General features: G+C 42.7%; 1 protein-coding gene across 1 annotated transcript in view; it reads left to right on the forward strand.

The window, feature by feature from the left end:
- Positions 1 to 21,888, forward strand: part of LOC137267852 (neurogenic locus notch homolog protein 1-like) — an 87,741-nt gene that overhangs the window by 5,339 nt on the left and 60,514 nt on the right. Inside the window, exons 2-7 of the mRNA XM_067802279.1 lie at positions 1,016 to 1,177; positions 19,599 to 19,715; positions 19,928 to 20,050; positions 20,865 to 20,972; positions 21,177 to 21,287; positions 21,678 to 21,788. Coding sequence (XP_067658380.1) covers positions 1,016 to 1,177; positions 19,599 to 19,715; positions 19,928 to 20,050; positions 20,865 to 20,972; positions 21,177 to 21,287; positions 21,678 to 21,788 — 732 coding nt within the window. The remainder of the gene's footprint in view (positions 1 to 1,015; positions 1,178 to 19,598; positions 19,716 to 19,927; positions 20,051 to 20,864; positions 20,973 to 21,176; positions 21,288 to 21,677; positions 21,789 to 21,888) is intronic.

Genomic DNA, 21,888 nt, shown 5'->3' on the forward strand with positions numbered 1-21,888 from the left:
CAATGTTTCTCTCTTAATGTTTGTACTTCAGTATGCAACAATGTAATAAATATGCTATGGCATATCTCTCTTTTATGATGCATTCTCCAGCTGTTGCTGCTACAATCGCGACAAAACCACCAGTCTGTGGAGTCAAAATATTTCAAGTGTAAAGTGCTTAACTAGTCAAATTCAAGAATACTATATATACAGGTTTTTGTACACATAGTGGACGTTGTTGACGGAATCAACCACAAAAGGGGAAACCCTAATAATTTAGGGCAATACAACCCATAAAAGTCCGGGATGGAACAGTCCTTCAACACTCCATGCTTGCCACAAAAGGCGGCTATGCTTGTCGTAAGTGGCGACTAACGGGATCGGGTGGTCAGGCTGGCTGACTACGTTGACACGTCATCGGTTCCCAGTTGCGCAGATCGATGCTCACGCTGTTGATCGCTGGATTGTCTGATCGATTATACAGACACCACATAGCTGGAATATTGCTGAGTGCGGCGTAAATCTAAACTCACTCACTCCCATTCCTGCAATACATGTTTGGAGTAAAACCAGACGCATGTCGCTCAAAATCCCCCTGTATGCCAGGCCGCAATACGGGGCATCATGCTGCTCTTTGTTTTGTTTACCTGTTATAATTAAGACGAGACCACTCACCTACCTACTTATGTACCCATTTATCCACCCACTTATCTACCCCCCCCCCCAACCCGCCCATCCACCTACCTACCTACCTACCTACCTACTTACCTACCTACTTACCTACCTACCTATCTACCTACTCTCCCCACCTAACCACTCTTCCACTACCCACCTACCAGCTCTTCTACCTACCTACTCTCCCACCTATCAACCTAACTATCCACCACTTTCCCGTCTACAACCTCATCTTACCTACCTACCTAACCACTTACCCACTTACCCCCTTCCTACCTCCCCACCATCCTTCCCTCCAGCCCAGCCAACTACCCACATGCCCAGCTACGTCCTTACTAATTTACTTACTTACTATTTCCAGAGGTCGTGGTTTGCCGCGGCCTGTACGGCAGGCCTTACAGCAGGCCTATTCAGTACGTATGCATCAGCGACAGAAGTTGTAACGGCAACGGGAACTGTCCAAGTCCGTGTCAGTCTCAATGCAACTGTACCAACGGATACCGCGGCCACGACTGTACGAGACGTGAGTGATAATTATCTTTATGCGAGAGAGAGAGAGAGAGAGAGAGAGAGAGGGAGAGAGAGAGAGAGGGAGAGAGAGAGAGAGAGAGAGAGAGAGAGAGAGATTTTAATGGGTGAAAAAGTGACATTAATGTAAACAACTGGATCCGGTGAGAGAAAGATATCACTGTACACAATTGGATGCGGTGAGAGAGAGAGGTGCTGGTGTAAACAACTGGATGCGGTGAAGGAATGGTGTTAGTGTGAACCACTTGATGGGTTGAAAAAGTGATCTGGGTGTAAACCACTTGATGGGTTGAAAACGTGATTTGAGTGTGAACCACGTGATTGGAGTGTGAACCACTTGATGGGTTGAAAACGTGATTGGGGTGTGAACCACTTGATGGGGTGAAAGAGTGATTGGAGTGTGAACCACTTGATGGGTTGAAAACGTGTTTGGAGTGTGAACCACTTGATGGGATGAAAGAGTGATGTTTGTGTGAGCCACTGGATTGCGGGAGAAAGTGATATCAGTATGATCTACTGGATGGAAAGCGAAAGTGATATAATAATAATAATTAATGTACTGTGGGAGAGTCAGTCTCAGTCTCTCTCTCTATAACCATTCTATCTAAGTGAATGTCTCTCTCTGTCTTTCTCTCTGTCTCTCCCTCTGTCTCTCTCTATCTCTATCTGTGTCTCTCCCTCTGTCTCTCTCTGTGTCTCTCCCTCTGTCTCTCTCTGTCTCCGTGTCTCTCACTCTGTCTCTCTCTCTGTCTCTCTCGCTGTCACTCCCTCTGTCTCTGTCTCTCTTTGTCTCTCTCCCTGTCTCTGTCAACATTAAGACAGTGAATGCAATGCTATTGTGGTCAAATTTCTCGCTAAATTGTTATCAGGTGACAGCATATGCACATGCAAAAGGCACAATCCCAATGGTACTGGGAAAAGAAAGCTGCTTGATAAATCAATATTATATTATTAACAAAGTGTTAGCAAACTAAAAGTGCTTTATGGTTCAACTTCTTTATTATACAAGGTCACAACGTTTCGAGACAGATTCTAGTCTCTTCTTCAGGTGAAGTGAAGGTAAAACTAAAGGGTTGTAGTATATATACACATAACAGTAGACTGATAACAATGGGTAACAAGATATACAGGTTTCTATTAATTGATGTACAGGCTTCGATTGATTGATGTACAGGCTTCAACTTATGTACAGGCTTCAACTGTGTGCCGGCTTGTGTTGATTAGGTTAACGAGTTACAGGTAAAGATGTTTGGATAAAGATTAGTCACTGAGGATAAGGTGGTTCTATGCATTGGGTAAGTAAACACCTCCGTCTCTGTTGATTGAGGGATTGTTCCGCTTGATTGCAATGGCTTCTAGGAGCTTCCGTTTTTTTAAGTCATTGGCGTTCCTAACTAATGTCCTGGTGTTGTACCAAACAATCTTGTGGTTGGGGTTGTGCATGATGTGTTCACATACAGCGGACTTCTGATCCAAAGTTTGAACTGATGTTTTGTGTTCTTTTAACCTGATAGCCTCTGGTCGACCAGTTTCACCAATATATGTCTCTTTACAACTGCATTGGATCTGGTAGATGCATCCTGCTGGGTTGTTGCATTTAGGTGTTGTTGGCCCACGTCCATTAGCTGATAGTAGCGTTTTCAGGTTGGCGTCGCTACGGAAGGTGACGTCTATTCCTGTTGTTTTCTTGATGAGACGGCTGATGCGATGACTTATCTGGCCATGGTATGGTATGTTAATTCTGATGGGGGAGGGTTCTGGTTTAGTTGACTTGGGAGTTTCTTTCAGGGTCTTGGTGATGGTGTTGCTGACTAGATGGGGTGGGTACTCGTTAAGGTCTTGGAAGGTTGATTTCAGGTGTTTTAATTCGCTGTGGAGGCTGTCTGGGCTGCAGACCGCTTTTGCTCTTCGTGCCAGGGTAGCTACTATGCCTTTCTTGATCTGGGGATGATGGTTGGACTGGTGATGAATATACTGATCCGTATGTGTTGGTTTGCGGTAAACACTGGTGGCTATGGATTGTTGGCGTCGGTGGAGAAGAATGCCCAGGAATGGAAGCTGTTGGTGTGTCTCTTCTTCCATTGTAAACTGAATTCTTGGGTGTTTGGAATTCAAGTGTTGCAGCAGGGCCTCTGGATCTTGGTTGTCGTCCAGGAGAGCTAGGACATCATCTACTTTGCGGTACCAATGCTTTGGGGTGAATGGTGCAGTTTTCAGGGCAGTTTCTTCAAAGGCAATCATGTATATTTCTGTCAGTAGTGGTGATAGAGGGGATCCCATTGGCAATCCATGGATCTGTTGGTAGAGCTGGCCATTCCAGTTGAAATATGAAGTCTCCAAGCATTTGCTTACGAGATCGACGATGCTTTGGGCTGTGAGTTTGGTGTCTAGGTCTGGTAGAGATGTTTCCAGTCTGTCTAGTAGATAGGATGTGAATGGCTTCTTTGATGGGTATATTGGTAAATAGGTCTACCACATCGTAGCTGACTAACTTTTTTGTGTCACTGGTGTTTCTCAGTTGCTGTACGAGGGATGCCGAATCTTTCACATAGGAGCTGCCAGTTTTTCCCAGTGGGGCTAGGATGCGGGATAGATGTTGGGCCGTGTTGTAGTAGACAGATCCTCTAGGGCACACTAGGATTCTAGTCTTTACAGGGTTCTTATGTATTTTGACGGTGGCACGGGCATATGGCGGTTGGGAGTTGTTGGGATTGAGGTGGTTGAATATGGAATCACTGATTTCTCGGTTGGTATGAAGGGTCTTCAGAATTTTCTTTAGCTGTCTCTCTAGTTTGGCTGTAGGGTCTTTCTTTAGAGGTTTGTAAGTTGTGGGGTCTTTCAGGGTCTTGTCTACTAGCTGTGTGAATTCTGGAGTGTCCATGATAACTGTGGCTTTCCCTTTGTCTGCAGCCGTGATGGTGATCCCCTTGTCCTTGTTCTTGTTCTTGTAATGGTTTCCTCTCATCTTTGGACAGGTTGTTCTGTTGGCTTGGGGTCTTGCGGATGATGTCAGCTATTTGGTGTCGTAGGTATTCCACATTGCCATTAGGGGCCAGTTGTTGCAGTCCCTTCTCTATGTCGCTGATGTACACATCTGGGTTGGGACGTGGGTTGGTCGGCACATAGCTCAGTCCTTTGGATAGGAGTGAGATCTGTGAGGTTGTCAAGGGTTTGCTGCTCAGGTTTATTACTGTTTTGTTCAGGTATTCATCTCTGTGGCTTTCTAAATGCCCTTCAAAGACTATTCATCTCTGTTTTTCCTAGCTGTTTTGTTCCTGTTTTTGAGATTATGGTTGAGGAGGTCTTGGAATTTCTTGATGTGGTTGGTTCTGATCTTGTCGTGAAGTGACTTAGATGAGGTGGCCGTGATGTTCTGAATCTTAATATGTGGTATTAAGAGTGGTATTAATGTGAACCACAGGATGGGAAGAGAGAGAGAGGTATTAATGTGAACCACAGGATATGAAGAGAGAGTGGTATCAATGTGAACCACAGGATGGGAAGAGAGAGTGGTATTAATGTGTACCACAGGATGGGAAGATAAAGTGGTATTAATGTGAACCACAGGATGGGAAAAGAGAGAGGTATTAATGTGAACCACAGGATGGGAAGAGAGAGAGGTGTTAATGTGAACCACAGGATGGGAAAAGAGAGAGGTATTAATGTGAACCACAGGATATGAAGAGAGAGTGGTATCAATGTGAACCACAGGATGGGAAGAGAGAGTGATATTAATATGAACCACAGGATGGGAAGATAAAGTGACATTAATGTGAACCACAGGATGGGAAGATAAAGTGGTATTAATGTGAACCACAGGATGGGAAAAGAGAGAGGTATTAATGTGAACCACAGGATGGGAAGAGAGAGAGGTATTAATGTGTACCACAGGATGGGAAGATAAAGTGGTATTAATGTGAACCACAGGATGGGAAAAGAGAGAGGTATTAATGTGAACCACAGGATGGGAAAAGAGAGAGGTATTAATGTGAACCACAGGATGGGAAAAGAGAGAGGTATTAATGTGAACCACAGGATGGGAAGAGAGAGAGGTGTTAATGTGAACCACAGGATGGGAAGATAAAGTGGTATTAATGTGAACCACAGGATGGGAAAAGAGAGAGGTATTAATGTGAACCACAGGATGGGAAGAGAGAGAGGTGTTAATGTGAACCACAGGATGGGAAGATAAAGTGGTATTAATGTGAACCACAGGATGGGAAAAGAGAGTGGTATCAATGTGAATCACAGGATGGGAAGAGAGAGTGAAATTAATGTGAACCACAGGATAGCAAGAGAGGGTGAAATTAGTGTCAACCACTTTATAGATGGAGAGAGTGTATGTGTGAACCAATGGATAGGAGAGAGAGAGATTGTGAGTGGGTGAGTGAGTTTAGTTTTGCGCCGCGCTAAGCAATATTCCAGCTGTACGGCGGCGGTCAGTAAATGATCGGGTCTGGACCAGACAAGCCAGTAATGAACAGTATGGGCATCGATCTGCGCAACTGGGAACCGATGTGATATTACTGTGAACCACTCTGTGAGAAGAGAGAGTAATATTCATGTAAACAATTGAATGGGATGAACGAGTGATATTACATTGAAACGCTGGATGGGGGACAGAGATATTAATCTGAACCACTGAATGGGAAAAGAGTGATATTATTGTCAACCACCCAATAGAATGAGAGTATGTTTGAGTTCAACTACTGGATGGGATGAGAGAGTGGTAATATTATGGACCACTGAATGGGACGAGAGAATGATCTTAATGTGAACGACTAAGTACGGAGAGAGAGTAATATTAGTGTGATCCACTGGGTGGGATGACAGAGTGATATTCATGTATTACATCTCGATAGAATTAAAGACTATATTAAGGTGAACCACTACATAAGAGGGAGAAAGATATGAGCGTAAACAACTGGATGGGAAGAGTGAGTGGTATTAGTGTCAATGACTGGATAACTAGAAGGAGAGAGTATATTTGATTTGAACAACTGGATGGGATAAAAGAGTGATATTAGTGTGAACCACTACATGGAAGAAAACATGTTAGTAATATGGGCCCTGGATTTGAAGAGAGAGAGAGTGATATTAATGTGGACTATTGGATGGGAAGAGAGGATGATATTAATATATACTAGGGGCCAGGGGTGAGAGAATGATATCAGTGTGAAACAGTCGACGGGGTGAGATTGTGATGTTAGCGTAAACTATTAGATTGGGATGAGAGAGTCATATTAGTGTGAACCACTGGATATTGGAGAGCGTCTTATCAGCGTAAACTACTGAGTGGGATGAGAGAGTGATATCAATGTAAACAACTGGATGTTAGAGAGCGTGATATCAGTGGTAACTACTGAGTTGGGGGTGAGAGTCATATCAGTGTGAACTACTGAGTGAGAAAAGAGTGATATCAGTGTGAACTACTGAATAGGGTGAGAGATTGATATCAGTGTAAACTACTGGATGTTAGAGAGCGTGATATCAGTGGTAACTACTGAGTTGGGGGTGAGAGTCATATCAGTGTGAACTACTGAGTGGTTTGAGAGACTGATATCAGTGTAAACTACTGGATGTTAGAGAGCGTGATATCAGTGGTAACTACTGAGTTGGGGGTGAGAGTCATATCAGTGGTAACTATTGAGTGAGAAAAGAGTGATATCAGTGTGAACTACTGAATAGGGTGAGAGACTGATATCAGTGTAAACTACTGGATGTTAGAGAGCGTGGTATCAGTGGTAACTACTGAGTTGGAGGTGAGAGTCATATCAGTGTGAACTATTGAGTTGGGGGTGAGAGTCATATCAGTGGTAACTACTGAGTTGGGGGTGAGAGTCATATCAGTGGTAACTATTGAGTGAGCAAAGAGTGATGTCAGTGTGAACTACTGAATGGTTTGAGAGACTGATATCAGTGTAAACTACTGGATGTTGGAGAACGTGACAAACCCTCTAATAATAACAACCAAAGACCAAAGAAAAACCGGTTTCTTGTAAAACGTAATGGATAGAGCTGTGCCTTAAAAGCAAAGGCAATATGGAGAAAATTAAAACTACAATACAAGACAACAAAAGAAAAGGTGCTTCTCCAAATTCATTATTCCCTCAAGGCGAAAATAAAGGTTTGGACAGAAAGAAAGAAAAAATGGGAAAAGAGAAAAAAATTTATCAAACAAAATAAACTCTTTAGAAATAATGAAAAGCAATTTTACAGGCAACTCAAGACAAGTGGTGTTGGTGAGCATGATAAACGACCTCCCATGGCTGCCAATGGAATGTTCTGGAAACAGTTGTGGTCTGTACTCGGCGACTGTAACCTGGAGGCACCATGGGTTGGTGATTATGACCAAGCAGTGCATGAGAAAGTAACTAGGTCGTTTGTATGTTACATCTCACCAGATTGCCTGAAAAGTGTCACTAAAAAGTCCAAACCTAATACAGCTTCAGGGCCTGATGGCATTCGAAACCGGTATTGGAAACTGTTTCCCTGCGTCCAAACACCATTACTTCACTGTTTTAATTCTCTTGTGGACACAGGTGATGTTCCTCCATGGTTCTGCAAAGGTCGCACAATACTCCTGATAAAAGGAGACTTGACTGATCCCAAAAACTTCCGCCCTATCACGTGTTTGAATACTCAATACAAATTATTCACAGGGTGTTTGCCAAACCTCGTGTCATCTTACTGCTCTTCCAATGAGATAATTTACAGAGAGCAGATGGGGGCGAGAAAGGGATGTTGGGGGTGCAAGGATCAACGTCTTGTACAGAAAATGATTTGGAAGAGGCTAAAATGTATCACCGCAAGCTCTCCATCTGCTGGATTGACTACAAAAAGGCATATGACTCTGTCCCTCACGAATGGATTCTGAAGTCTCTTCAGTGTATTGACCTCCCTGGGCGACTTCTTGATTTACTCAAGTCTTTAAAGAGTTGCTGGTCGACTCAACTTGAGATGTACTCGTGCAGACCGGAATCTTTTCCAAGCAGAAGGGGAATTTTCCAGGGGGACTCCTTCAGTCCTTTGCTTTTTTCATCTGTCTTTAAATCCTTTGAGTTTTCTGCTCAATAGGGAGGAGGGTTACCACCCCTGACCTCCTCAGCACAGATCCCCAACACCTCTTACTCATCTCCTCTACACAGATGACACCGAGCTCCTTGCCAAAGGAGATAAAATTTGAAAGAACGGATTCTCCTTGTCGAGTCCCTTTCTAATGATATCGGCATGACATTTGGACTCGACAAATGTAATAACGTTAACCTTCACTTAAAACGTGGCAAGGTAACTCATGATGGATCAGTCAAGTTACAAGGGGGAGGGGTTAGTGAGCATCTTGTGGAAGATCAGGCCTACACCTATCTTGGAATGCAAGTTCGAGACTAACTCCAGAATTCAAGATAAACTTCGGGCCGAGTATATATCTCGTTTGAAGAAAATCCGGAGTTCAGAGCTAAATGCACGAAACAAGGTCAAAGCCACCAATACTTTTGCTGTGCCACTCCTCTCCTATTCCTAAACCAGGTTGAAGTCTGCACAGAGTTGGTCCTTTGTGGAGAAGATGTCTGAGAAGCCACTGCATCGTGTGTACATGCAGTGTGTGGAACAGAACAGCAATCCAACCGACTCCTTCGCCTAGATGAAGTCGGCTGGACTCAAATGTGAAACTGAGGGCTTCCTTTTTGCTGCTCAGGACCAGTCACTTCCCACTCGCAATCGCCAAAATGTGATTCGTAACCAAAATGTGAACACGAAATGTCGACTGCACTGCACCTTTTCAGTGAATTCCCTTCCTTGGCACAAACAGCATATCTTAAAAGACATGATGGCATGGCTTGCTGCTTTTACTATCGTCTCCGCCATGCCTGTGGCTTTGACCATGAGGTCCATCCATGGTACGAACCTGGACATGTCCAGGGCGTCCTGGAAAATGATGCTTTTAAACTTCTCTGGAATAGGCCAATCATAGAATATCATATGATAGAATTTTCGGTCCCTTTTGACAGCAATGTGATTGGCAAGATTCAGGAAAAGCATGATAAGTATGCGGACCTCGTCTTTGAAATGTCTCGCTTGCATCCCATGTGCACTGTCGTCAGGCTCCCCATTGTTCTCGGTGCCCTTGGTTTCATATCTTGGCACAGATGAGGAGAGTGCCCGGGTTCTCCACCGGGAGCACAGCCCTTCTGACAATCTGGGTAATGTAGAAGGCTGCAGTATTGGGGAGCCTCCATATTCTCCGGAAAGTTCTTGGTGGGTTCGACTAGGGAGTGTTTCCTGAGAGAAGTCCAATTCGCTGTCTGGGCTGCGTGTAGAGGGGCGCGGGCCCTGAGCTGATGATGAGCCTTACCGGCCTGACAGTGCCAGGATCACCCAAACCCTCTCAGCTGCATATCTATCTTAATCTGTAAAGCAAAATAAACTTATAATGCGCAGAATCTCCAGACACTAAGTGTCTGCTCTATGCGTTACAGAATATGTACAAATGTATTGTCATTGGATGTATTATACATTGTAGAGTCTTTTGAAGAGATATGTCTTCAAGCGGGTTTTGAATATAGTCAATGATGTAGACGCCCTTAGTTGGAAAGGTAGATCATTCCATAGTGATGGGGCGAGAACTGAAAATGACCTCTGTCCAAACATTTTTAGGTTTACTTTGGGCACTTTAAGGAGCTTATCTGCTGATCTCAATACACGAAATGGGACATACTGCTCAACTAACTCTGTCAGGTACTCTGGTGCAGTCTCATGGAAGCATTGATATGTTAGAGTCAAGATTTTATACTGGACACGAGCTTCGATGGGGAGTCAGTGTAGTGACACAAGTACAGGTGTGATATGTGCCGTTTTCTATGTTCTCGTCACAATGCGAGCAGCCTTTGTTATCTGATCTTTTGTTAACTGACTAAAGGACTGTTCACGTAGTCCAGTCTAGACGGGACAAGAGTTCTAATCAGCATATGCGCCATATCAGTCGAGAGGTAATCCCGAACTGATCCAATATTCCTCAGGTGGAAGTAGCAGGTTTTACACAAATTGGTTATATGATAGTCCATAGAGAGATTGCTGTCAAATAGAACTCCAGGATGTCTTACACGTTCAGAGAGAGGAATGTTAGAGTCCCCTACTCGCACCGTGACTACGTCAGCAGTGAGACGTTTTGGGAGAGTACCAGCAAGAAGTGCCTCAGCCTTGATATCATTTAGCTTGAGTTTATTCTGTGTCATCCATGACTTGACCCCATCAGCACAAGCTTCAAGAGCACTGGCAGCTTGGGCAGAATCCCCAGGTTGGAAAACATTGAGTAGCTGAGTATCGTCGGCGTACATGTGATGCAGCATTTCTGTTGATGAGATATACTTCCCTAGGTGTGAAGTATACAGACTGAACAAGATTGGCCCGAGCACTGATCCCTGGGGAACACCGTACTTCAAGACCGCTGGTTCCGAGCTGCAGTCGCCAATACAAACAGACTGGACTCTGTCAGAGAGATAGGATTCACAAACCATTTCAGCACAGCCCCGTTGACACCAATGGAATCTCTCGGTGTCACAGCTATTCTCTCATGATCTATATTATCGAAGGCCACAGAGAGATCCAACAATACTAATAAACAAAGATCTTATCCACAAACGCATGTCGTTCATTATGCGAAGTAGCGCAGTTTCCGTGCAATGTCCTAACCTATATGCAACCCAGACTTACAGTCGGCATTTAACTCCAGCACTTTAGATAAGAAAGACAAGTTTGATACAGGCCTATAGTTACTGAGAGTATATGAATCTAGATCCTGTTTCTCTAGAAGAAGCTTCACTACTGCTCTCTTGAAACATGTAGGCACAGAGTCAGTTTCTAGACTCTTGATAATCCTTGTAATCACGGGCATAAGGATATCAGAGTACATGAGCAGCGCTTTGGTAGGTGGCGGATCCAGCTCACGTGTAGTGGAGTTACAATCGTTAATGAGAGACATCTCTTCACTCTCAGAAAACTCGTTGGAGGAATCGATAGGAGCATCACTGAAACATGGGGCATCAAACCGACACTATGACCGGAAGTTGCAATGTCCAATTCCACACGAATCTTCTCAATCTTGGAAAGACAATATCCACTGAAATCATCAGCTAAGTGTATTTCACAGGAGGGTGGAGGCAAGACACCTTTCTTTTCTTTCCCCAAAGAGAGGAAACAAATCGATGTAATGATTTTGGATTGTTTGAATGTTTGACAATCTTAGACAAGCAGTGAGTCGCTTTTGCGTTACGAAATACTTGTGAAACTTCATTTCTAGCTTTCTTATAAATTTGCCTATGTATTTCTAACATTGACTTTCGCCACTGACGCTCTGCTTTACGGCGATGTAGTTTTGCATTTCGTACCAGGGAGATGATCTTTTAGGGTTGATATTTTTCACAGCAACACAAGCATGCGTATAGATGAGATCGGATAGAATCTTATCGTAAGCGTCGACAAGATCCTCAAGATCGTCAGGGGGATACTGGACAAGTGCAGAATTGGCTAAGTCATGCCTGAAATGGTCTTGATCAATTGCCTTCAGATTCCTAAATTTGACTTCAACACGCTGTGAGGGTGGTAACGTTAAAGATAATTTGAATGTTATAGAGAAGTGGTCTGACATTTGTCTATCTTGGACCGCTACGTCAGTAACAAGATCACTGAGACCTCTTGATACAGCCCAGTCAATGTACATGACCATTTCTGTGAGTCGCTGTATCTACATGTTGGGTCAAGGAATGACTATCTAGAAGTTTGATAAACTTCTTGACGTCTGCATTATCACTACACTCATAGTGGATATTGAAATCACCAAGAAGGATGGAATTCATCTGTAAATGTCTATCAAGATTAAGAGGGAAGTCCTGATGAAAATCTGCTTTAAGAATCCGATTAGACTTAGAGGGTGGAGGTCTATATATACACACTCTGCGTAGCCTAATGTCTGAACATGACATTGGAATATCCATACACTCAAAGGAACTGTACGCGTTGTCTGCCGACTTCGTTATACTGACTTAGAGTTCCTGTGGATGATTGCAATACCTCCGCCAGTGACGTTAGCCCGGAGGGCATGTAGGAGTGAGTATCTGGGAGGGGTCATCTCTGCCATAACTGCCTCGTCACCACTAGCCTTTAGCCAAGACTCGGTGATAAATAAATGTCAAGTTTGTCATCAATGATAATGTCATAAATGTCAGATGTCTTATTTCAACATGACTGTGATTCCACAATGCAGCTTTACGTTTACCTGATTTCTTATGATGGTCAACATTAACCAGATTAAGAAAGTTCACGCCTGTACCTCTTGAAAGAGATTGCATAATCGTATTTTCACATGAAAGAGACACAGTTCTTATTTTCCTTTGTTTTTTGCTTCCTACCCTACAACTTCTTTTCTTCCTTCTGATTGAGCGGAGTGGTATGCCCGCATGCTGAACATCGTCAACAATAGAGCTGGGGAGTGTAGGGTGAATAGAGACAATATGCCACAGCAGAGACCTTTGAGTAGGAGAGTTGGTGTTGATTGACTTCACACATTAGGTTGAGCGCTCAGCTTCTTGTTGCACACGATTTTCACAACAAATTTGAAGTAAAAACACCAACAAAGTCAACATTTGTTTTTTTTGGAATATATCAAAAATGAAAATACCAGACTGATCCTGGGGTTATAAGCATTATACAAATCTAAAAATATCTACAGTAATGTAGTCACAAACCAATGAAAAAAGCCAATATTTGCAGAGCTAGTACACCAACAGCTTCACAGCGCGAGCGACTAGATAGACTAGATGGGGTGTGAGAAATATATATTAGTATGAACTCATTAATGGGATGTGAGAGAGAGGTATATTAGTACAAACTGCTTGATGGGATGTGAAAAAGTGGTATATTAGTATGTACTGCTTGATGGGATGTGTGAGAGAGGCATATTAGTATGAACTGCTTGATGGGATGTGAAAGAGTGGTATATTAATGTGTACTGTTTGATGGGATGTGAAAGAGTGGTATATTAGTATGTACTGCTGGATGGGATGTGAGAGAGAGGTATATTAGTATGTACTGCCTGATGGAATGTGTGAGAGAGGCATATTAGTATGAACTGCTTGATGAGATGTGAAAGAATGGTATATTAGTATGTACTGCTTGATGGGATGTGAAAGAGAGGTATATTAGTGTGTACTGCTTGATGGGATGTGTGAGAGAGGTATATTAGTATGTACTGCTGGATGTAATGTGTGAGAGAGGTATATTAGTATGTACTGCTTGATGGGATGTGAAAAGGTGGAGTATTAGTGTGTACTGCTTGATGGGATGTGAAAGAGTGGTATTTTAGTGTGTACTGCTGGATGGGATTTGTGAGAGAGGTATATTAGTATGTAGTGCTGGATGGGATGTGAGAGAGAGGTATATTAGTATGTACTGCTGGATGGGATCTGTGAGAGAGGCATATTAGTATGAACTGCTTGATGGGATGTGAAAAAGTGGTATGTTAGTGTGTTCTGCTTGATGGGATGTGAAAGAGAGGTATATTAGTATGTACTGCTGGATGGGATGTGTGAGAGAGGTATATTAGTATGAACTGCTTGATGAGATGTGAAAGAATGGTATATTAGTATGTACTGCTTGATGTGATGTGAAAGAGAGGTATATTAGTATGTACTGCTGGATGGGATGTGTGAGAGAGGTATATTAGTATGAACTACTGGCTGGGGTGTTAGGGATATATTTGATTTTCAACTACTAGATAAGGTAGATGACAATGCTCGTGCTCATAGGGCTAGGCTTGTTCAGGACCTTAAACAACAACATGGCATTGATTCTATGGATTGCCAAGTCCAGATTTGAATCCAATTGAACATGTCTGGGACGCTATTGGGAGGCGTATTTATCGTCGTGATCAACCAGTTAACACTTTCAGAGAGCTCTCTGATGCAGTTGTGTACGAATGGAATCACCTTCCTATGCCTTTCCTGAGGAACCTGGTAGTGTCTATGAGACGTCGTTGGCAAGACAGTCATGGCGGATACACCCATTATTGAAGATTCTGCATAACTTTTGATGCAATTAATGACGTCATTCTGCTTCTCTGAATGCCATAGAATGTTTCCCGAACACTTACTGTACAACTGCATGGACTTTTCTTCAATGAATTGACAAACATTTTTCAGGTAACATTTCAGTGATTTGACACACCTGTAAAGAAACTGGTGTTGTTCAGTAAACTGAAAGAAATGAACGTTTCCTTCCTTATGTTGTCATTGTCTATACCTCTTCCTCTGTATATGTCAAATTTATAGCTGTGAGAAACCCTTACACTTGCATAGAATCGAATTTATCTAAATTAGGGATCGTGAAATATTGGTGTTGCTTCAAATTTTACCTTCACTTTAGTATGAACTGCTGGATGTGGTGTAAAAGAGATATATTAGTTTGAACTACTGGGTTGAGTGTGAGAGATATATATTATTATGAACTGCTAGATGGGATGTAAGGGAGTGGTATATGTGTGTTTAGTACTGGATGGGATGTAACAGAACTATATGAGCATGAACTACTGGAGGGGTGTAAGAGATATATATTAGTGTGACCTACTGCATGGGGTGTGGCAGAAACATTTGTATGAACTATTGGATGGAGTGTAAGAGATATATATTAGTGTGACCTGCTGCATGGGGTGTGGCAGAAACATTTGTATGAACTATTGGATGGGGTGTAAGATAGATATATTACTAAGAAGTACTATAAGGGGTGTTTTGCAGTGGAATTTACAAAACAAAACAAAATTCCATTTATCCAAACCCAAATTTTATTTCCCCACAATTGTCTGTCTACAACAAACTAACGAGTGTAAGACACCGCACACTGGCAATATCCCACTGAGGTCCGATTATGACCAACTAATTTCTAACATGTGAACTGTTCAACATCTAACACACAGACGTCACATAATCAGTGTCATAACACTCCTAACCTAACCCTAATACTGTTTTGCAGAATCACGAACTGTTCTTATATCAGATACATGCATGGAAATTTCGTGCAGAAGTCCTTTCCGCGAAGCGTAGTGCGTTTGCGACCACATCACACTGTCCAAGAACAAAACATCCACTAACATGTCCGAATACGCATTCCACGAACTGTTCTTCAGTCCAAGGGGTTTGAAGTATACATATTAGTGTAAACAGCTGGATGCAGTGTAAGAAAGATATATTCGTACTGACCACTGGATGTTGTGTCAGAGATATGTATTAGTATGAACTACTGGATGGGGTGTAAGAGAGATATATTAGTAAGAAGCGCTGGATGGGATGTGAGACAGATATGTTAGTATAAAGCGCTGGATGGGGTGTAAGAGAATTGTATTCGTATGAACTACTGGTTTGGTTGTAAGAGAGATATATTATATTATACTACCGACAAGAAATAAGGGAACTAATGAAATAATAGCGAATTTGAAACTGCTTTAAGTATCCACTAAATCAATTTTAGGCGTCAAGTTCAATATCTGGTGTGTCCACCATGTTGGGCAACACATTCACGGCACCTTGATGGCATGCTGTTAATCAATTTCCGGATGGTTGTCCGTGGTATTGCCCGCCATTCCTCTTGGAGAGTTGCACCAAGCTGGGCCAGGTTGGCGGGTCCTGGGTCCCTGGCGTACACCCTTCGACCAAGAACGTCCCAGAGATGTTCAATTGGGGACAGGTCTGGGGACTTAGAGGGCCAGTCCAATGTCTGGATACCTTCTTGTCGGAGATAAGCGGAGACAATTCGGGCCCGATGTGCTCTGGCATTATCATCTTGGAATACAAAATTTCGGCCGATAACTCGAGCCAATGGAGCAACAACGGGACGCAATATTTGGTCAACGTATCGCTGACCAGTCATGGCTCCGTTAATGATGACTAAATCTGATCGTCTGTCATGTGTAATCCAACCCCAAACCATGACACTACCACCTCCATATCGATCATGGTCAAGAATTGCTGCTCTGGCATATCGCTCCCCGCTCCGACGCCAACAACGTTTTCTGCCATCTGTGAATCGTAGGCAAAACCTTGACTCATCAGAGAACATGGTGTAACGCCAGTGGCGCATAACCCGTCCCTGATGCTGCCTAGCCCATGCCAATCTTTGGCGATTATGGTGAGCTGAAAGGGTGACACCCTTAAAAGGCCGTCTTGCTTTCAGACGAGCTTGATAGCGTCGGTTTTTAACGGTTGAGGTTGAAATGCGTCTTCCAGTGAGTGTGCGGAATTCTCTATTGATGGCAGGGGCCGATTTAAACCTATCGCGTAGAGCAATTAACGTAATGAGACGATCCTGTCGTGGTGTTGTTGATTTTGGTCTACCACGCCCAGGTCTCGTTGCAACCCCACCCGTTTGACTGTACTTATCCCACAGGCGTGAAATTACACTTTTTGATTTACCCATCTGCCGGGCAACTTCACATAATGATGTACCCCCTCTATCATCCCCACAATTCTCCATTTTGTTGCTTCACCGAGATACTGCCTCGGAGGCATTTCTGTCAGTAAGTGTCAATCTCTATTGCATTAGTGATTGCGACATCTCCAGTACATTTACAGGAGTTAACTTCTGTATGCGCGTGTAGCACGTGCTGGGCATGCATTATGCGAAATTCCATTGTCATTGGATGTTGCGTTTGGGAGATACACCACGATAACGGACCCTGTCACAGTCAAAGTCATCTACATTCAATTTCTTGGTTCCCATATTTTCTGTTGGTAGTATATATATATATATATGTCGCTGTGAACTGGATAGGGTGTAAAGGTGTAAAGGATATTTATTAGTGTGACCTACCTGATGGGATGTGATTATGTATTGGTGCGCAGTGGAATTGAAAACTTTTGTAGTCTACTACTTCGGGAACTAAACGTGATTCTCTTGGCTATAAATGGATGAAATAATCTACCCAACAAACATGGGGAACTAAACGTGAGTCTCTTGGCTATAAATGGATGAAATAATCTACCCAACAAACATGGGGAACTAAACGTGAGTCTCTTGGCTATAAATGGATGAAATAATCTACCCAACAAATATGAGGAACTAAACGTGAGTCTCTTGGCTATAAATGGATGAAATAATCCACCCAACAAACATGGGGAACTAAACGTGAGTCTCTTGGCTATAAATGGATGAAATAATCTACCCAACAAAAAGGGGGAACTAAACGTGAGTCTCTTGGCTATAAATGGATGAAATAATCTACCCAACAAAAAGGGGGAACTAAACGTGAGTCTCTTGGCTATAAATGGATGAAATAATCCACCCAACAAACATGAGGAACTAAACGTGAGTCTCTTGGCTATAAATGGATGAAATAATCCACCCAACAGACATGGGGAACTAAACGTGATTCTCTTATAATGGGGAAAGAAACTTAAAGGTCACATGCAACGTAAAACACAACTTTGCAGATTCTGATACCTTTCGGTATGCACTTACCGAAACAAATCATCAAAAATGTCAATTCAGCCTATAAAGTTGAGAAAACGTGATGAAAAAGCCCGCGAAATCGCAGTTCAAACGATTCACTAAATTTACCCCAGCGCTGGGGGAAAAATGGTTCCAAGAACTGTGCTGCACTGCGCCCATACACATGCGAAGTGAATAGGTTCTCGGAATATGAGGTCGTGAGCAGTAGTCTAATCTTGGTTGTGTACACAAACAAATAAATAATCTATTCGTTACATAAAACAATTGTGGTAAGCAGCCTCTGCCACAGGGAAAGCTCAGTGTCTGGTTTATTGACACCTATACGTCTGTCGGTCTGCTAAAGACAATATGCAATACACAGCTTCGATTATTAATCACATATTAGGCTACACGTTATAGTAAATGAGAGCGTTTAGTTTTACGCCGCTTTTTAGCAATATTCCAGCAATATCACGGCGGGGGACACCAGAAAATGGGCTTCACACATTGTACCCATGTGGGGAATCGAACCCGGGTCTTCGACGTGACGAGCGAACGCTTTAACCACTAGGCAAACTCTAGGTCAGTTTCAAGTCCTGCTTTGTACTTGGACGAATGGCAGTTTCTATCCATGCAGCAGTTCACCATCTCTACTGAGGTGATTTTTGATTGGATCGACCGCAAATTCAGGGAACATGTATTTATAAAACCCAACATCTCTATATACACTCTTTATGGATAACAACTTCTCCCAGTGTATATGATTTTGTTTGACAACGGTATATGAATCCATACTGGAACGACGCATCAAATACAATAAAAGAAGTTGTTATCCATAAAGAATCTTACTTTCTTCAGACTCGCCATAGTTCTAAAATGCCCATCAAACAGATGATCTTTCTGTACACAAAATGAGCCCTCAGCGTATCAGCAAATGAACCAGCCAATCGGAAACCGTCGTTACACTTGAGTGCACATCCACCCGCTATGACTGGGTTCGGTCTCACGAAGACTTCGTTTCGAGGGAAGTAAGCCCAAGTACAAAATATTTTGTACTTTTGAATCGCGATTGTACGCTTAAAATTTTGTTTATTTGTTTTTTAACAAGGAGCAATGTATATCTTATATCATGAATACGTGATAATTGTGTTTTAATTATGATTTTTGGGTTGCATGTGACCTTTAATATGAAACTTTAAATTCTATTATCTATACTATCTGTTAGTATTCCAAGATTTCTGCTCTGTTACAGCTTCATATGGGCTACTTCTAATTTGATGAACTATCTGTTTAAATTCTATTCAACTATATAGCTTCATCCTACCTGGACACGCTAATACAATCGTGACGAACAGTCATCTTACTCGACCAAACCTGTACTACACACTCGTCCATTCCTCAGTGTCCCACGAGGTCAAGGCCACGTGGTCTGCCCCCACGTAAAGAAGCTTCTCGCTGACCTGCGAAATATGGCGCGTTTGTGCTGGATGCGGTGTAAGAGAGATATATTAGTGCGACCTACTGGATGGGGTGTGATAGAAATATATTAATTTGAACTGTCGGATGGAGTGTAAGAGAGATATATTAGTATGGACTACTGGATGGGGTGTAGGAGAGATAAATTAGTGTTGACTACTGGATGGGGTGTAGGAGAGATATATAGGTATTAATTACTCGATTGGGTGTAAGATAAATTTATTAGTATGGACTACTGGATAGAGCGTATTAGTGTGATCTATTTGAAGGCACATGGGAGAGTTATACTAGAGTAAACTACTGGATGGGATAAGAGAACTATGCGTGGAAGGTATGAGAGAGCGGTGTTCTGTGAACTACTGGATGGGATGGCAATGTGATAATTTCTTTTCGTATCAAATGTTGAGCAGTGATGATCAACTCTTAGTTTTGTATCTTGTTCATTATCACGGGTTATCCTATGTTCACAGCCCCAATCTGCACTGCCAAAGGAAACGAGTGTGGCGACAATGGTGACTGTGACACTTCCTCCAATGAATATTTCTGTACATGCAAGAACGAGTACACGGGACCAAAATGTAAAACAGGTGAGAAGAATTGAGCCACAATGCTGGCCCAAGTAGGGTTCAGGAGTATCCATATCAGATACACATTAGATGCAAATTTGCAAATTGCAAGTACTTATATTTAGAAATCGACGGACGAGACAAACTTGACTTGACATAATGTCCAGATCTGATGGTGATAATAGCCAGATATATGTTCAAATATAGATCTTGTAATCCGTAAGTCCTTTCAGCCCCGTTTTGCGTTGTCGGCGGAAACGATTGTGGGCCGAACGGAAACTGCACAAGAAGTAGCAGCTACTCTTCATTGTCATGTGTCTGCATGAACGGTTACACTGGAGACAGATGCGACGTTGGTAAGGCTATTTACTCGTATAATTGTACATTCATGAACATGACTATGGGATCATATTCAGTGGCCCAGTAAATAGCATCTACTTAAAGTCATTAGCAATATCCACAAAGATCCAGCTGTTAGATCTTACATGTCGTAGATTTAGAGCCACATGCTGCTTGTGTCAAGATTTCAATGCGCGTCATATTGTGAATGCTAAAGTATCTCTGGTTGAGGGAGTGAATGAAATGCACCACTTTCAACAGAATTTCAGACATATATCAAGGCCTGGCAGCGTAACAATAGAGGGGCATGCCAACGCTTCACATACAGTCAATAAGTCCTGTTCTTTCCCTTTGTATACAGAACAGTGATAATATCCTAGGGTTTCCGCAGGCAAAGTTCTTCCCCCTTTTGTCAACCCTTTCTGCACAGCTGGAAGACGTGAATGTGGCGTCACTGGAGACTGCGACACAGGGGGATATTCCTGTTGCTGCAAGAACTAAACTAAACAACTGCTGCACCTATTTAGTAACTATCAATACAGGAGTAGTGCCATATTTCCCGTGTACACCCGTTGAGTCATCTTCAGCCGACTAATTTGAATGAGGTTTCTCTTATCACCTTTTAATATACAGGTGGGAATAGATCTCCAGAAACCCGTGCATGACATGCAAGGCAACTACCATGATGGAATAAGCAGGGTGGATGATTTGTGTGATGCATGTCTTCGTATCTCACTTGTCAAAATAAGATGACAAACTCCAGATTGATTGTGGTTCATACCGGATGCCTGTGCAAATGAAATTAAAAGTAATTTACTGTGTTTGTTTCAGCCCCTTTCTGCACCATGGGAGGAAACGATTGCGGTGCCAACGGAAAGTGTCGTTCCTACACATCATGCGAATGTACAAACGGTTTTACAGGAGAGAGATGCACCAGTGGTAAGACCGACTATTTGCACTACACCAGTGTGAGAGAGTGAAACAGGCTACAAACCTGACGATAATGTCCTCTGGGTTCCCTTTAACATCCAATCAATAAAGAAGTGCAATTCTTTCTAGTTCTGTTTTGATCAATGAAAACAGCCTACGGTTTGTTGGGGCATCATATTATTTTTGTTGTTGTCTTTTTCTTATTTTGGTCAGCCCCCTTCTGCACTGCTGGAGGAGGTGAATGTGGCGCCAATGGAGATTGTGACACACAGGACTATTCCTGTTCCTGCAAAAACGGATACATGGGCGAAAAGTGCACCACACGTAAGAGCAAGCAGCAAAGGCGACATATTTAAGCCAACATGTCTCACTAAATGTTTGTTTATCTACTTTTATATATATGTAGTGCAACACACACACACACACACAGACACACACACACACACACACACCCTTCCTCCGGATAGTGCCGTTACAACATATCGTGCGAGTGCACAATCTATTATATGGTCTCTGGTAAGACCGACTATTTGCACTACACCAGTGTGAGAGAGTGAAACAGGCTACAGACCTGAAATAATGTCCTCTGGGTCTCTCTTTACATCCATTCAATAACGAAGTGCCGTTCTTTTCGCTTGTTTTTTTAATAAATGAAAACAATCTACGGTTTGTTGGGGCATGTTATCATTTTTGTTTTGTATTTTCGTTCGTCAGCCCCCTTCTGCACTGCTGGAGGAGGTGAATGTGGCGCCAATGGAGACTGTGACACATCGACATATTCCTGTACCTGCAAGAACGGATACACGGGTCAAAAGTGCACCACACGTAAGAGCAAGCAGCAAAGGGGACATATTTAAGCCAACATGTCTCACTAAATGTTTGTTTATCTACTTTTATATATATGTAGTGCAACACACACACACAC

The sequence above is a fragment of the Haliotis asinina genome, chromosome 16, assembly GCF_037392515.1.
Source record: "Haliotis asinina isolate JCU_RB_2024 chromosome 16, JCU_Hal_asi_v2, whole genome shotgun sequence".
Classification (NCBI taxonomy): Eukaryota; Metazoa; Mollusca; class Gastropoda; order Lepetellida; family Haliotidae; genus Haliotis; species Haliotis asinina.